We start from the raw sequence: 17650 nt of genomic DNA, 5'->3' as shown, positions 1-17650 counted from the left end.
GTTCTGTATTTTTGTCCAGCATTGCTCTTGCTGTCCCTGTCTACTCAACAGTTTGACTTTCTTCAAGTAAATCGATCCTAAATTCTCACCATTTTTGCCTCCCCTCCAGAAGGAATTGGATTTATATTCCTTTACGGAATCCATACAGTGCAAATGGGGTGTGAGTGGTTTTGGGGGAGCATTCTCTGCCATTCTGGCCCTATTCTACTCCATTTTGACTTGTTGCTCATCGTATCATAAAATGAAACTACAGCCTCTCCAAGATAATGCTCATATCTGTCTTAGAATGGAAGAGACTGTAGCACATTTATAAGGTTCAACACCATCATACTGTTTTTCAAAATGAGGTTTCCTGCAGGTGGCTGGAAATTGCAGATCAAATCAATAGCACTGTATCTTCACTTCAAAGATTGAAATTGATGAGATCTTTACTTAAAGTAAGCTTTTTTTATGGGGCATGTGCACCCATAGTCTCACACTGCTCAGAAACAAAGAGGTTAATTGATTTGCTGTTTTCTTCTCTGTCTTTCTAATTAAGGTTAAAAGTATTGATCCCAAACCAGACTTTAGGCTTTAAAATTCCATGGAGGTTCATCCTCAACTATTTACAGGTATCTGATTCCCTCCAGGAAAGATTGTTGTAGTTCAAGCCAAGATATACAGAAAGTGACAACAATGGAACTACTCCCTCATGTCTTTGCACAAGCCTTCTTGCCTGCCAACTGGAAGATTGCATTGCTGCAATGTTGGTGACCTCTAAATGTAATGACACTGGTTTCATTCATTTCTTCTGGCTTAGGGTTTCTCTGCTCTTCGGTAATGTATGTCGTCTACCTGCGTTTGCCTTGCAGATTCCTTGTTTTTTTTTTTGTTTTGTTTTGTTTTGTTTTTTACACTCTAACAACCGTAAAAATCTGCATCTTTTTCCGTTTGAGATCAATAAAAAATTTCCCACCAACTTCAATTGGAATCACTCCAGGCCTTTAATGCTGGCAGGAGGGCCCTTTCAAGCTCTAGATTAGGACTTGGTAACATACATTGATTCTCTCTTGTCATATCAAGGTGGGAAAACAAAATTGTGAATCTAGGGAAGGAATGGGCTTCTCACCTGACGTGCAGTATTTGTATTAGGCCCTTTAAGGAAAGAAAATATTGAAGTGAACAGAGTTCCCTTTGAGCTAGTCATCAGTTCCCTGCCTAAGCAGAGATTTCTTAGGGGATGACAAGCTAAGATGGAACATGCTTTTCCCATATGTTCCCTGCTGCTGGAGCAGCATAGCGATGAAGATGGTGCTCACTGCTGACAAGTTAATGTCAGGTTGTCAGCCCTCGTTGCTAAGGGTGAATGGTTACCAGCTAACATCTCATGCTGCACTCACTCAGCAACTGGCTGCTTTAAAAATGCAGCAGTGTTCAAGCTAATGAAAAAATGGGTTAGTGCAGAATTAAGTAGGTATTCTGTAAATACACTGAAACATTTCATTTCAGAATGAGTATTTGGGGCATATTTCAGGGCAAAATGATAATAGTGAACCGTCTGACTAGACACTCAACTTTCCAGTAGGAATGAGCAAAATGGCAGCATGTTGCTGCATAATTAATTTCCTTTAGGAAGTTTCAAAATACTCGATTTTTTGTATACATAAGGTAGTTTCTGTTTTGCAAAGATACAAGAAATAGAGACAGGAGCACGGGCTAGAGATTTGGACATCCTAATTATAAGAATCAGCTTACTGCAATGCACAGTCTTTCATGAAATAAGCTGAAATAAGGCAAAAGCTTGAGCGTAGCACCAAGTTCCAGGCCAGTGCCCTAACTTTCCTCTTGACTGACATTTGTAAAGTAACCTCCGGAGCATGGTAGATGGATCCTATAGAGTTAAAAACACCCTATGGGAATGGCAATCTGTTTTTTTTTTGTTAGTGTTTCACAACTATCAGGACTGGTGCTTTCACATTTGGATTAAGTTGTTCATTGAACAAAATGCTTTACAGGACGAGCAGCAAAACCACCTATTGCGTGGATAGGAGAAGTCAAGAAAGCTTAAGTGACTTGCCCGAAGGGGCACGGTATTTATTACTGGCAAGGTGATGGAGCGGAACCCAAATCTCCCCAGTGTTAGCTTCGTGCTCTAACTGCTAGAACAATGATCTCTCTGAAATAAATGATACTTGTTCTGAAATGAGTCACGTTCCATTTTACAGAAGGGAAAACTGACTCTGAACAGAAGTGAGCTAGTTCTGTATGGTACTCCTGTGCCTAGATGGGTAGAAGCCTGCCTAGAAGGCTTTTTTTCAAAGGCAGGCATTGTGTTCCAATTAATTTTAATGCAAATCAGGGTGATATGTGTGTTATCCAACTTTATATGTCATCATCTGAGCTGGGTAGGGAGCTCCGTTTATCCTTACTGGAAAGAAAGAGGCATTTCCAGGGCGCAATTCATCCTTTCTATACTAGCTTTTCTTTCCTCTGACTGTCTTTTACAGTCAAAGGTGATGACTGACTGAGATGTGGATGTCCCCATTGTAAACTCCTGCAGTTTAGTGAGATAATTCCTAGTGTCTGAGTGGCTTTTTACCTTAAGTGTTTGTATCAGGGGATGACTGCACTGGTGACTGCAAGCACTGAGGCCCCGATTCACTCCTGAGTGAACACATGCATTCTGCTTCAGCGTCGTACAAGATCACTTGGCAGCACTGTCCAGGGCTGGGTAGAAAATACCATGAAATGAGAGTTATGATTAGACTGTAATTTAACTTCATGACACTTAAGAAAAAAAAAAAAAAAACAACAACAACAGTAGTCCCCTGGGCTTAATGTACTTGCTTTCCTAGTGCCCTGGTCCAAGGGCAGCCCTGCTCTTTGAACTGTTTCTCTCTGTAACATAAAGCGATCTGAAATACAAAATCTCTGTAATGGATAAGTTTTGATTTCCTTCTCACTGAGTCTGGAAAAGGAAAAAGGGATTTGAACCGTATTTGTTACATGATACCTGGATTATGATTTTTTAAAAAAATAAGTACATAACTAATTAGGCTGTTAAAGCATTACACTTGAACAATATACAGATCTTTTGGCTTAACAAAGATTTTGTCTGTATAAAGTGGCATGTTGTTCATGTCACATACCCTTTAAAAGCATTTGCAAGTGGATGCGGACCTGTTCTACTCCCAGATTTTTCACAGAAGCAGCTCACATCTCATTACATTATTAATGTGCAGGCCATTGGTCCTTTCACAGATCTGCAGCTACCAGATGGGGATGCATACTTCGCTGTTTATTTTAAACACGAGCAACTGAGCAAGTGAAAGCAAAAACTTCGAGGTGGAAGATGATAATTAAAATACAGTTTCATTTTTTTCCGAACAAATTACATTTTAAAGCTGAAAAAATGCTGATAATTGACATTTGCTGATAATTGACAAATGCAGATAATTTACATTTACCCTTTCCAGCACGTTCACGTTTTCTCCACCCCTGGACACACTCCTTTGAACCCTCTTTGTTTTATTGCTATTGTCCCTTTTGTGATTCCTTCTGCCATAGCCCTCCCCCAGCTCACTTGCAGAACACTCCCCAACCTCTTCTATTCTGTGATCTTTTGCTTCAGCTTCCACGTGCTCTCCTCATTACTGGTTTTTCCTCCTGCTCTCCACATCCCTCTTGCCTTGTTCTTTTTCCTTACACGGTCCCACCACGGGCTGTTGGATGTGGCTGTTTCCCAGAAGATGCTTCGCCCCATCGCACGGGGGACAGCAGGAGCCAGCAGCACAAATCTGAGCACAGTCTCATTCCCTACAGAGCATGCAAGTGACAACCTGGGACGAGATAACATCATCCTGGAGGCAGCATCAATTTAGGAATTGTTCACAACTTTTTACAAATAAACCTAGCTTAATTTAGTAGAATATTTATGAGAGTTGGCAATGCTGCCAGTAGCAGGAGTTCAGAAGAATGTGAGCTCCTTAAAGTTTCCAACCCCTCAGCTTAGTTGTGGAAGTGCTTAATCCTATTTTTTAATCCTGTTCTTGGCCTTAACTGAAGTTTATAAAATGAAACTAATTATTAGGGTTTGATCATGGTGGAAGCTTTTTAAGAACTCTTAATTTCTTGTTTAAATTCATGCTTAAAAGAATTAAAATTTCTTGTTTAATTTCTTGTTTAAATTGTTTAAATTGTTTCTGTTCAGCTTGATTAATTTTTGAGCTTGCAAAACTGGAACTGAGCAATCTGGTCTGGTGGGAGGTGTCCCTACCCGTGGCAGGGGGTTGGAATTAGGTGATCTTTACGGTCCCTTCCAACCCAAACCATTCTGTGAGTCTGGGATTTGAAATATACCTCTGAGGGAGCAAGGAACTGTTGATCACTTTAAGATATTTTGACACCAACCACTTCATCATCTTTTCCTGGCTGTATTTCTTCTACCAGTATGGTTTTCTGCCTGTATTCCTGGAAAGCTACATTCTCAGTTGTATTTATTTGGTAACACTTTGCATTCAACCTAGAGTTTTCTCTGACGGCTGTTTTACTGACAGAGCCAAGAGTTTCCAGATAGATTGCATTAAAAATTCAAAAGCATGAGAAAATAATAATAATAATAATAATAATAATAATAAAATCCTCTTTTAATTATAGCTGTTTCCCTGAAAATAAGTGCGACCAAAGCTGATTATGGTCTTGTTTAGTACCTAAATCTATTTCCTCTAAAGTGGAAATTCTTGAAAAAATAGCATTTTCTTTTTGTTGTTGTTGTGTACCTTAAAAATAGTAATTGGGAGCTGTTTAAAAATATATACTTAAACCTCAGCATCTGACATAAGATATTCAGGGACAACCCCACGTTCTGCTTTCCTTCTTATTTGGACCCACGAGTGCAGCAAACTCTTGACCTATGTTCTGAAGCACGGCGGCGTTTCAGTGAGCTGCAGCTCCCTGGTTCTCCACCTTCACAGCGGAAGAGAGACGCACGTTGTCCCTCCCGCTCCACATCATCGAGACAGGGTTTTCAGCGGAGTTGTCGGTGCTGAAGAAATGCAGCCGCCAGCCCCAGCAGCACTGCAGTTGTTTAATTTCGCGGCGGAAAGTTTTGCTGAAGATGTAGTAAATGAAAGGGTTGTAGGCGGTTGAAGATTTGGCAAACAGGCACGGCAGCAGTGTGACGATGGGCTGCAGGGAATCGCTGGAGTTAAATATGGACCAGAAGCTGGCTGCTGCATACGGTGTCCACGAGCTCAGGAACCCAACCGAGATGAGCACGGCCATCTGCAAGGGAAACACAGCTTCAGTCCTCGGCTGGTAAAAACCAGGCACGTGGTGGGTGGAAGAAACCACGCCTGCCCCAGATGAAATACCTGAAACAGCTGTGACGTGAGCATAGGTGACAGATATTCTCTTATTCCCACCTGGCAGATACACGCCGTGGGATTCCTGCCTGGCAGGCAGTTGTTCTCACCTCCTGACTGCCTGCAGTGTGTCACGAGAGAAGCAGCCCGAGCAGAAAGCACAGCCTATCGACTCCCTGGCCTCTGGAGTCAATTTTGTTCTTCTGTGGGAAATGAGCAACTTAAGTGCTTATTAAAAAATAATGTTATATAAAAAACAAAACAAAAAAAAACCTGTTTCCATAGGAAATTTCTGTGTAGTTCTCACTCTGAATAACCTCTCAGTCAATTAAAAATAACTAGAAAGACAGGACAAGACCTCCACCCCAGCTACAGCATGCATGGATCCAACAGCTATTCCAGCAGGACTGGAAATCTGTATGTCCAAGACAATCATGGGTGTAACTGTCTAAAGAAGGTTTGACAGCCTGCATGGTACCTATGGCGTATTATCCTGAGGGAGCTGGGATTCTGCAGCCTGGAAAAGAGGAGGCTCAGGGGCGACCTTATCGCTCTCTACAGGTACCTTAAAGGAGGCTGTAGCGAGGTGGGGGTTGGTCTGTTCTCCCACGTGCCTGGTGACAGGACAAGGGGGAATGGGCGAAAGTTGCGCCAGGGGAGGTTTAGGTTGGATGTTAGGAAGTACTTCTTTACTGAAAGGGTTGTTAGGCATTGGAATGGGCTGCCCAGGGAAGTGGTTGAGTCACCATCCCTGGAGGTCTTTAAAAGACATTTAGATGTAGAGCTCAGTGATATGGTTTAGTGGAGGACTTGTTAGTGTTAGGTCAGAGGTTGGACTCGGTGATCTTGGAGGTCTCTTCCAACCTAGATGATTCTGTGATTCTGTGATCCTGATCATGCCACTGAACTGACAGTGTATGGGCAAGACTGGAACCACACCTCCATCTTTCCCCAATACCAGACAAATGTAATGGTTATGAGCAGACCGGATATGAGCAGAGCCAGTTCTCTGCAAGCTCCAGATTACTGCAGACTCTTCTCATCACTGGGATAACTCACCAATGTCAGCTTCTTCTCCAGTTTCGCTGCGTTAGGGATCCTGTCGATGTTCTGGATCTCTTGGTATGCCTTATGAACCTTCCAGGCGATTCCCAAGTAGCAGGCGATGATGGTCAGTGCAGGCAGGACTGTGCACAGGAGGAACATGCTCAGGATGAACGAGAAGCCGTTGGAGGAGTTGTGGAATTTGCTCCAGGCTATTGTACATGAGATGCCAAATGGCTCGGGGCCGTAGTAGCCCCAGCCTACCAAGGGCAGAATAGCCCAGAGCAAGGAGTAGAGCCAGATGAAAGCGATCAGGATGCGGACAGTGTTCTTGGTGATTTTGTTACCTGCAAGAAAGAGGAAGAGCAAGTCTATATGGTTCTTACCTCAGCCACAAGTGGGGTTTGTCATGAGGTCTCCAGCAGAAGGACACTGACTGTAGATATGCCTGGGCTGCTGCTGCAATTCCCTGATGGGTTTTCTTGAGAAATAAAACAGGCAGAGTCCATGGGATGGGCGAGACACGAGTGCAGCCCTCAGTGCTGATTTAAAGTTTGCTAAGTCAGGCAGCTTTACAAGATCAAGCTGACCCAAAATGTACCACGATCCCAAACCGGGAATGCCAGAACACTCCTTTCTCTCAAGTTTCAGTACCTCTGCTTGCAGACAAATAGGAAGATAAGACAGTCTGGTCCAGTAAAACACTTAGGATCTCCACCCTTAGGTTGTTTCATTTGGTATTACTGAGAAGTGAAAAGCTTCACTGTTTAACAAGGAATTCAATCAGATCCTTCTAGGAACATTAGAGGTTTGCTATTGAAGTAAAGGTTGAGACTTATGCCTACAGCTAATGAACTGATACTCCACACCATATTCAGCAAAATGCCCCCTGAACACCATATCCCAAACACCCCATTACCAGGTTACCAGAGACGTGATTACTTACTGTTAGTTTTGGAGGAATTGGTAACAAGGAACCGAATCACGGCCATGGCACACAGCGTCATCATGCTGCAGACACCAAAAAGGAAACCCATCAGGGCGTAGTACATGCAGGACGCATCTCCTCCCAGCCAGGCATGGTTCCAGGCGGATGCAATGGCCAGCGGATACATGCTGATTGCCATTCCAATATCTACCACTGCCAAGTTGACCGTAAGCAGCTCCGGGGACTTCAGGAGGGAGGAGCGCTTCACTGCTGTAGCGAGGACGGCTGAGTTTCCCAGGATGGTCAGGATGGCTGAAAGGGAAAAATGAGCACACACAGTAATATCATGCAGTTAGCACGCCCACGAAACGCCTGGCTGTACAAAAGATGTGAAAAATGCCAGTTAGCCTGGGACTAAAGCCTAGAAGGGAGGACATACTGGGAGGCTTGCCAAATTTTATATCTTCCAAGCCGACGCTGCGTTGTGCTGATGCTTTGAAAACGCCCTGGTGTGTATCTGCTGTGCCCTGCTATGAAACCTTGCGCTTGAGCTCAAGGAATCTCAGAGAATGAGATCTCAGTGTCAGCCCAGCAGTGTCACCTGGAGGAGGTGAGGGTGCTACGCAGCTCAGGATCCTCACCACGGCATCCGCTGTGCTGCTTCAGCCACCTTCAGGCTGCAACTCCTGCCTCCCCGGCAGGCTGGCACTTCCCAGCCAGGCTGTGTTTCTGCTGCGGAGCTGCTAGAGCAAAGAGGGCTTCAGATTTCTGCTTCCAGCCTTCTGCAGCACATTAAGTGCTGGCCAGCCTTGCCGACTGGGGGAAACGTCATTTGAAGAGCAGACCGTATCTTGTCCCTTCCCATCACCATTTACTCCTCTCCCCGCTCTATGCTCTACATCCCACCTGCTCCCTGTGGCTCCTATCTCACATGAATAACCCAAACCCATTCTCTTAGAGTAACTTGCACAGCATAGCATCCAATATCATGGACCTACCCACCTCCACTTTTCGTCGATAATACCCCCACTTACTTTGCCTTCCTATGGAAGCACTCCAGCCAGTGGGACACTCGCTGGTCCCCTCCTCCCATCCAGTGCCCTCCGCTTTCCCAAACCTTCCCTCTTTGCAGCCCATCTCCCACCGGAGCCCCAGCACCAGCCTGATGGGGGCTCTGAGGCCCCTGGTCCATGAGACCACTCTACGGGCTCTGGTGGTCTCAGGGTGCAGTGAGACAAAGCACAGAAATTGTTTTGCCAGAGGCATGCAGCGGACCAGAGGCTGCTTTGCAAAGGGACCTGTTGGACATGCATTATTCAGACGTGCCGCAGGGCTTCAAAGCATTCATGACAACTGTGTCAAAAGTCCACGTAGCAACCAACTCATTTTCTTTCTTCATCCTCATTTTCTCATCAAAGGTTTTCCTGAGAAAGTGTCCTCTAAAGTCAGAAGTGAAATAAGGAAACAGAAACAGATTCTGGCGTGCTCCCTCGCAGCTGGGAAAGCAGGAAGGCTGCATTTGCTCACAGACAACACACGAATGAAGTGCCCACGGAGGAACGAATCGAGGGACGTGCAGCAGAACAGAATAAATGCATTAGCATAAATCCACGAGCGGGCACAGACGTCAAGAGAGAGACTTAAACAGCACAGAGGGACCAATCTGAGACCCAGACTCCTTCCTTCCTTCATCCACTTGCTAACCCCACGTGCTCACTCAGCACCTCTGTCTCTGCCTGCAGAATTCCCAGGGGTGCCCCGGGATGCCTGCAGCAGCTGGACGTGGAAGGACTTGCTGGCAGAGAGCAACCGGTGGCGTGGTGGCAAGAACCCTCAGAGCCCTCTCCTGCCTGACGGCAGCCACAGGCTGGGACATCGCCAAGCTCTGGGAGGAAAATGAGCACAGATCACACCCGCGAGAGCTCTAACTACTACCCCCGAGGGAGGAATTCGCCCTTCCTCTTACCATCAGGTGTAAACTTCCAGCCCCCAGCCCCTACCTGAGCTGCATCTACACGTTTCCTTCTCTGTAAGAAAGCAGCTGACACCCCGACTTGGAGCAAAACGACCCCCTTTCACTGTTTTGCAGGTAGTTATTTTTCTCACGCTGAGTTCCCCTCTGCTGCCAGCACAACGGAGGGGACAGCAGAGTGCAGGGCAGTGCGTGGAGAAGCGTGCAAGAGGTGAGGTGTGAAATCCTAAAGCCAGCACTGCTGCCAAAAGCCTTTCTAGTAATGCACATACAAATATACACCAGTCTTTGTTAAATGTATCCCAGGCAGGGTTTTCAAACGAGCTGAAGGGGGACAGGTACTCACATCTTGGTACAACTCAGCTGTAAAAAAACAATTCAGCTCCTCTCCAAACCTACAGCCGCAGTAAACAGATCACCTGGGCACATGCAGCAAACAGGCAAGAAGGAAAATGCTTAACTAAAGCCATGCTGGGGCTGACTGGCACATAGCGCCGCTTGTGCTTCATTGTAAATCTGCCTTCAGCAGGGCAAACGGGCCACCAAAAACAACAACAACAAAAAACCGAAGTGCTATTTGGAAACTCTTCGCTGTTTTATGCCAGTTTATCCTACCACGACACAGGTGCTTCATGCGTAACGAAAAGCCTCCCCCCTACAAGGGTCACAACAAAGCTGCTCTCCCTGATCTCACAAACTGGGAGCCCCATCTCTCTGCTCCCAGGCTGAGATGAAGCATAAGGGGCAGGAGACTTATTTCGATGCCAGCATAAGGGGCAGGCGACTTATTTCGACTACTTGTGATGCCACGGAGGCAAACGTGTGCCGGCAAGCCTTCAGCATCACAACAAGGCATTGCAAGGCTGAGAGCAGAGCTCGACCTAACTGGAAGGCACTAAGCAGGGGAAGATGTAGGAACAGATTTTCCATCATCTCCCTCCAGCTTCCCCCGGAGCAGCCAGTGCTGACCGCGGCATGGATGGGGCGGCCCCGTCCTGTCCATCCCGAGGCTTGAAGCACACCCAAACTAGGAAGGCAGAACTCACCTATGAGCAGAAGAAAGACTCCAGCTCCGTAATCCACTACCGGGTGGAGTTTGGAAATGTAGTGCTCCTCCATGGTCCCCTCTGCAAGCAGGTGGAGGCTTTAAATGACAGGGGAGGTGACTGTAGGGACAGAGAGGCTCTTCCTCATGGTTCGCCTGCTGAGAGCTGGGCAGTTGGGTGCTGGCGGTGCGCAGGGACCCTTCTGCTGCCTCCTCTCTCCTTTTCTGCGTGGCAGGGGAGAAGCCTGGAGTGAGAGAAAGGCTCCTTCCCTGGGGAGACGGAGTGAAGGCTGGGCACAGCCCCCTGCCACGGTCCCGCCTGCCTGGCAGAGCATCTCCCCAGCCAGCCCCTCCTCTCACGCCGCTTGCCTTGTCAAGCAACTTGACAACCTGAATCCCCTCGGAGGGCCATCGCTGAGCAAAAACAATTGCTTTTCAACCATCAGCAGCCTTGGGAAACAAATCCAGGCTGAAGGAAGGTCGGGAGTTTTGCTGTCCAGTTGCGTGGCTGTGTAGAGGAAAGGCAAGGTTGGGACGGGGGGATGTCTGGGTTGAATTATTAGAGGAAAGCTGTTTGCTGCAGGGGTTCAGAAGGCTCGCAGGGCCACTGAATGAGGGATTTTCAGAGCTGCCTATAGGACAAGTGGTACAGGCTCATCGGTCCATTTACATGGGCAGGTCTTGATTTACAGGTCCATAGTTGCAATGCCATTACCTTGACTTTTAGCCCAGGCAGCACCCAGCCACCACACTGAAGAGCTGATCTATCCTAAATTATTTAATTCCCACACCTGGATATGCTAAGCTGCATTAGCATCATGCTCTGCTTGTCCTATTTTTCTCTGTTCAGACACACGGAATTGTCAGATCCCCTTGAGCATGCAGGCATCTCATGTTTGGTCTAGGTGGAATTTAGGTGCTCAAGTATAGCAGTAACAGCCCAGCTCCTGAAATCCCTGGGAATCTGAGGGACTTTAAAACGCCCCGAGGTTCACCAGAAAGCAAAACTGGCCACGCACATAAATGCTGCACCTCTCTGTCCTTGCTCCCAGCTTCAGTTGTCCCGGGTGCACACACAAGGGATGCCTGCTGAAAGCTTTGGGGAGTTTAATTCAGCACCCAAGAACATGCAGCACAACGCGTACAACACAGGACCTTGGAGCTCTCGCAGCCTTCTCAGGGCACCTTTGTCCTAAAACCTTGGCCATCCTCCCCTCAGTGGAGGAATCACGTCCCTCCTCTGGTTTCAGAGACCCAAATACACATTTTTCCCCTAAAATTGTTTCAGTTGACAGGTCATAGATGCCTTGGGGTGAGGAGAATGACATAACAGAGATGCTCTCTGGATCACTCCAAACCTGAATTGCAAGGTTAAAGGGAGAGAAAACAAATCTTATACGATGCTCTAGCATGGTGCTGAAGGGAGTCCCAACTCCAAAAGTTGTGACTGTATTTTGCAGTGAACAGCTAAGGCACAAAATACCTGCAGGGGTAAGAGTGCTTTGGTATTGGCCACCAGCTACAGAGGGACCCAAGCTCACAGGGGTGTTGTTCGGGGTAAAGTCATCACTGGAGAGAAGCAAAATCCCTGTACCTGGCACCATGCCCCCAGATCAGGATTTCTCGCTGTCAGCTTGCTGGCTGTTAAGAGTTTTGTTCTTATTAAACCTGCCTCCAGCCCTAACTGAGAATTTAGGTACCAAGTTCAGCACTAATTCCACTGCAACAGACATAAACCTTATTTTTAAAGGGGACTGAGCACTACTAAAAGTTGGGTGGCTTCATTAACCCACAGCAGTGCTCCAGTTCACAAATCCTACTGCCAGGAGCTAGACGTGGGCAAGATACAGGGGAGGAGAGCAGAGAGTGAATGTCTGCTTTTCCATCAGATGTTACAAAATGACTCCCATTCTCGGAAAGCCACTTTAATGTGCTTAGCTACTTCTTGACCATGTCTGGCTTTTATGTAAGCAGCTCAAGTGCTTCTGAAGACTTCCCCCAACACATCCCACCTCGGTCCAAAGTCAGGAGAAGCCCCATGGAATCTGAAACCACTAAGTTAAGTACCAGGAGATGGAACAGTCCACCAATTCTTCTCCAAAAATATGAGAGAAATGATAGAAATCGCTGGCATTAAAAATCTGATCAGGTAAGACATAAAGGTGAGCTGCCTGTTGAAACTGGACTGCAGTGCAGCTAGAAAGGCATGTTTTATGGGTACAGGGAAGGAAAACACGGGCAGGAGGGGCTTGGATTCTTATCTGGGTAAAGAGAGACTGATGTTCTAAACCTTGAACCAGTAAAAAGGGCACACACAGTCGCAGAATCACAGAATCGCTGAGGCTGGAAGGCACCTGTGGAGACCGTGTAGCCCAAGCCCCCCGTTCAGAACAAGGCCAGCTACAGCAGGGTGCTCAGGGCTGGGTCCCCTTGGGCTTTGAATATTTCCAAGGATGGAGACTACACAGCAGATGGAGCTCCGCTATGGGCAACTTGTTTCAGTGCCTCTCCGTGGTCTTATTCAAGGTTTCATATGGTTTGGTTTTGTTTTATTTTGTTTTAATAATGATACAATCTAACCTGAGACACCAAGCACCTACCCGCTAGACGTTCAGTGCTGATGTCCCCCACTGGATGTTCCTCGGTGGCAGACAAGCAGCTGAACGTGGCTGTTTGCTTCAATGCTTCTCAAGCCTTGGGGGTATAAGCAAGACAGTATCAGTTTAGGCTAGGAAAGTAGATAATATACAACATTTATTATAAAAAGAAGTTCTCACATCAGAAAAGGCTAAAAAGAGATAGATATTGTGTCTCAAATGCAGACCTTGTAGTGTGAGTCTTAAACAGCTCAACCCAACGCGTGTAGCCTGTTCAAGAGCCAGAGGTTACCCTTCGATCACAATTTCAGGAAGAAACCTCTGCCAGGCTCAGCAAACGGCACAGCAAACCCTGTGACAGCAGAAGATAGCTGCATCCTGTCAATTAATTCAGTACGGGGCACACAAAATCATAACACTGATAAGTTAAACAATGCCAGACCACCACAGAAGTGTTGGAGTTTGACTTTTCACCTTGTTCAATTCACAGGACAGCTGCTGGCACAGTTTCAGGCTGGACCAACACTGTCCCAAGTCCTTCCAAGGCACAGGTCAGACGAAATGGCGCCAGGAGCATTCCCAAGAAGCAGCAGGGTCACTGGTTTTGAAGACAACACGAATTTAATAGTGGGGATGCTGCCAGATTGTGCCACTTGGTGCCACGGTCAGAGTCAGGCCCTGGCCCTGTTTAGTTCCCTGGTACTGAAGTTGCACATGGGTTCTGCTCCTACCCTGGGTGAAAAACATTTAGCTGAGAAATAACAGATTCACCAGGGGCAGTCATTTGAAGAGATGTGACTGTTTTAAAGGATAGTTAGTGCTCATATTCTGCTTCTAATTCTGATAAAGAACATTCTTGGGAATGTTTCCTTGCCTGGGCTGTACGGTCAGCTCACCTAGTGTTTCTTTTTGTCCTTTCTTGGGAAAAACAAGGCTGAGGGCTCAGCTCAGGGAGCCTGATGTCACCCGAACCAAGCCAGATCTCCTGCTTTCCCACTCGCTGCATGGTCCGTCCTCTCACTACTGAAATAAAACATTAAATGGTTTCAGGCAAGCGAAGATAATCCAGAGGCAGAATGAAAACATTTTGTTGAGAATTGAATTAGTCCCTGGGGACACCCTTGGCTGCATCAGGAGCCTAATCCTCTTCCAGCTTTTGTGGACACCTTAGATTACACTGTGTGGATATTTCATGCTGGTTAGATGGCATTTCATGTATTGTGAAACCCTGAACTTAGCATTCACATGGGGTAGGATTACATCAACAGTTTGGTTATGAAATGGATAAAAGAAAATGAATGATTAAAACCAGAAGAGTCGACTGATCCCGAACCCAATGCATTATTCATGTGTCACTTAACAATAGCAAGTTGTACACAGCATATTATCTTTCTGCACTTCAGATCAATCCAGATTATCTGTTTACAACTAAAGCACAGTCAAAGATTACACATCTTGACAGACCCAATTTGGGGGGACCATATTTTAGAATTATTTTGTGAAATTTCCCTTCAGTTGAAGTACTCCTTGAACTAGACAGACGGAAGAATGAAGTCGATACCTGCTCACTTCTGAAAGGCCATCTGATACTTTGAACAAAAAATGAACTCATCGTGAAACCATATATACATATTTGATGTAAATATACACATATATATACATATATAAATAATGAGTTCTTATTGTCAATGCAAAGTAGGGTACAGGTTGACTAACTACTTGATGCTACCAAGTTAGAATGTCCTACAACACTATTTTTCTTCTCCACAAGGAAAAAAAATAATAAAAAGAGTATTCTGATGACCTGAAAGTCTCTGGATTTGTAGGAGCAGGGGAATTATTCGGAATTATCTTTTTATCAGGAAACAGTAGCTCATTTTTCAGAGATAAAATGTCTCAAGGTTTGGAGATGTTTGGGCCAAGAATATTGGGGGTGGTGCCAGCTATCTATGTCATTGATATCGGCTGACATCTGGCAAAGCCTGTCGATCTATGTTCGTATCTGCACAGAATTCATGCCAGTCAAGCACAGACAGGTATCATTTGGAAGAGGAGCATGGCTTTGCTATTCCTCTTTGTCTGGCTGCTTTGGTCAGATCTTCTCTTCCAGGAAGACTCCTAGATTTCAAGTTGAGCAGGCTACTGCAGAACAGGGCATTTGGACAGCCCTTTCTGTGCGCCTTCTCTTTGCTTCAAAACAAGTCTGCCATGATGCACAGTTGGGCTTTTTCAGACTCCTTGGAGGAGACAACTTCATCACATTCTCCAGTGAATCTCAGGAATCCCTACAGCTTCCTTCCATTTAACTAATAGGCTATGTCTGCAGCATTAATTTTGGAAGCTCGTCTTTTTGCTGAGATCTCTAGCTGAGCTTTCAGCTTTCACCTCCACTTATGAAAACCAGAATCAACATTTAAGCTGAACTCTCAGAGCCTACTCATGAAGTTGTATGTTTTCAACAACCAAATCTCGTTTAAGCTGGTATTTGCCACGTCAAGCATAGTAATTTGTAAATTGTTTTCTTCTGGATGTCTGCACTGACTGGCATGTTATTGCCTGAGGAGGCATTTACAAAGCACGAATTTGGTCTAGGGACACTAACCCCCCAGCTTTCCTCTAGACTAACTGAAGGTAGCTGCCCCCTTGAAGAACAGTTGTTTGGATCAACTAAATTTGGCTCCTTCACTAAAACCATGTTTATGTATAGTATTTGGCTCTTGGTCAACCCAGTCAATGGGAGTATAGCACACCAACATTAGGGACTGTCCAGAACTAACCCCCTTATTTCACACTATCACTGGAACAGAAAATGGACTCCAAACCCAAAATCATCTTGTACACAACTGAAAGATGATTTTAAGACTTTTTACATCCATTTTATTCTTCACTTTTGAATTTTTTTTCAAAGCTACTGCTATTTTGATGTGAGAGTAAATAGCAGCTTCACACTAAATGAGTGATCAGTGATGGAGAGATGAGGAAACAAGAACTTGTACAGTTTCCATGCTGATGCTAGTAAATGTATCTTGGAACTAAAGGCAGCAGCTCACAGTGATTAAACAACATTTCACGCACCGAGGAAGGCTAAAGCCCACCTAGAGATGAGGCTTGCAAAAGAGATAAAAGATAATAAGAAGGGTTTTTTTAAGTATGTAAACAGTAAAAGGAAGACTAGGGATAATGCGGGTCCCTTACTGAACAAGGGGGGTGTCCTGGTAACAGGAGACGCCGAGAAGGCAGAGATACTGAATGCTTTCTTTGCTTCAGTCTTTGCTTCAAGGACTGTCCCCTGGGACTCCTCAACCCTGGAGGGAGAAGAAAGGGGCTGGGAAATGGAGGGCTCCCCCCTGTTTGAGAGAGTGGTTCGGGAGCATCTAAGTGGGCTCAACGCACGCAAATCCATGGGTCCCGATGGGATGCATCAACGTGTGCTAAGGGAGCTGGCAGAGGTGATCGCCGAACTGCTCTCTATCATCTTTGAAAGGTCCTGGAGAACAGAAGAGGTGCCTGAAGATTGGAGGATAGCCAATGTCACTCCGGTCTTCAAGAAGGGCAAGAAGGAGGATCCGGGAAACTACAGGCCAGTTAGTCTCACCTCTGTCCCTGGAAAGGTGTTGGAACAGCTCGTTCTGGATGTCATCTCCAAGCAACTGGAAGAGAAGAATGTTATGGGGAGTAGTCAGCATGGATTCACCAAGGGGAAGTCGTGCTCGACCAACCTCGTTGCTTTCTATGATGGCATCACCAGCTGGGTAGATGGGGGGAGAGCAGTGGATGTCATCTACCTTGACTTTAGCAAGGCTTTCAATACTGTCTCCCATGACATCCTGATAGCAAAGCTGAGAAAGTGTGGGATAGAGGAGTGGACAGTTAGGTGAGTTGAGAACTGGCTGACTGGCCGAGCTCAGAGGGTGGTGATCAGCGGTGCAGAGTCCAACTGGAGACCTGTGACTAGTGGCGTTCCCCAGGGGACGGTGCTGGGTCCGGTCTTGTTCAACATCTTCATCGACGACCTTGATGAGGGAATAGCGTCTGCCCTCAGCAAGTACGCCGATGACACAAAGCTGGGAGGAGTGGCTGACACACCAGAAGGTAGTGCTGCCATTCAGCGAGACCTGGACCGGCTGGAGAGATGGGCAGGAATAAACCAAATGAGGTTTAAAAAGAGCAAGTGTAGAGTCCTGCACCTGGGAAGGAACAAGCGGATGTATCAGTACAGGCTGGGGGACGACCTGCTGAAGAGGAGCGCTGAGGAGAAGGACCTAGAGGGTCCTGGTGGACGACAGGTTGACCATGAGCTGGCAGTGTGCCCTCGTGGCCAAGAGGGCCAATGGGATCCTGGTGTGCATTAAAAGGACCGTGGCCAGCAGGTCAAGGGAGGTGATCCTCCCCCTCTACTCTGCCCTGGTCAGGCCTCATCTGGAGTACTGTGTCCAGTTCTGGGCTCCCCAGTACAAAAAAGACAGGGATCTCCTGGAAAGAGTCCAGCGGAGGGCCACAAAGATGATACGGGGCCTGGAGCATCTTCCCTATGAGGAAAGGCTGAGGGACCTGGGTCTGTTCAGCCTGGAGATGAGAAGGCTGAGAGGGCATCTCATCAATGTGTATAAATACCTGAGGTGTGGGAGACAGAGGGATTTGGCCAACCTCTTTTCAGTGGTTTGTGGGGATAGGACAAGAGGCAATGGCCACAAGATAGAGCACAGGAAGCTCCGCACCACC

At 46.4% G+C, this 17650-nt stretch overlaps 1 protein-coding gene across 1 annotated transcript; it reads right to left on the bottom strand.

Annotated features, from left to right (window-relative positions):
• Positions 1–4007: 4007 nt before the first annotated feature.
• LOC106038143 (opsin-5-like) lies at positions 4008–11072 on the bottom strand. Its single transcript, XM_013184430.3, has 4 exons — positions 10333–11072; positions 7333–7626; positions 6402–6733; positions 4008–5262 (listed from the first exon to the last, which is right to left on the bottom strand). The coding sequence occupies exons 1-4, from the start codon at positions 10403–10405 to the stop codon at positions 4915–4917; spliced, it is 1047 nt and encodes a 348-aa protein (XP_013039884.2). The 5' UTR covers positions 10406–11072; the 3' UTR covers positions 4008–4914.
• Positions 11073–17650: the final 6578 nt, after the last annotated feature.

Source organism: Anser cygnoides, chromosome 3 (genome assembly GCF_040182565.1).
Source record: "Anser cygnoides isolate HZ-2024a breed goose chromosome 3, Taihu_goose_T2T_genome, whole genome shotgun sequence".
NCBI classification, from domain to species: domain Eukaryota; kingdom Metazoa; phylum Chordata; class Aves; order Anseriformes; family Anatidae; genus Anser; species Anser cygnoides.
This window is presented reverse-complemented; position numbering and strand designations above follow the sequence as displayed.

Excerpts from the sequence above, each read along its gene's own strand:
- LOC106038143 (XM_013184430.3), bottom strand. The coding sequence starts at position 10,405 with ATGGAGGAGCACTACATTTCCAAACTCCACCCGGTAGTGGATTACGGA. Across the intron at positions 7,627-10,332 it reads AGTCTTTCTTCTGCTCATAG|CCATCCTGACCATCCTGGGA; the intron begins GTGAGTTCTGCC and ends TTTCCCTTTCAG. Across the intron at positions 5,263-6,401 it reads TGGAGAAGAAGCTGACATTG|ATGGCCGTGCTCATCTCGGT; the intron begins GTGAGTTATCCC and ends TTTCCCTTGCAG.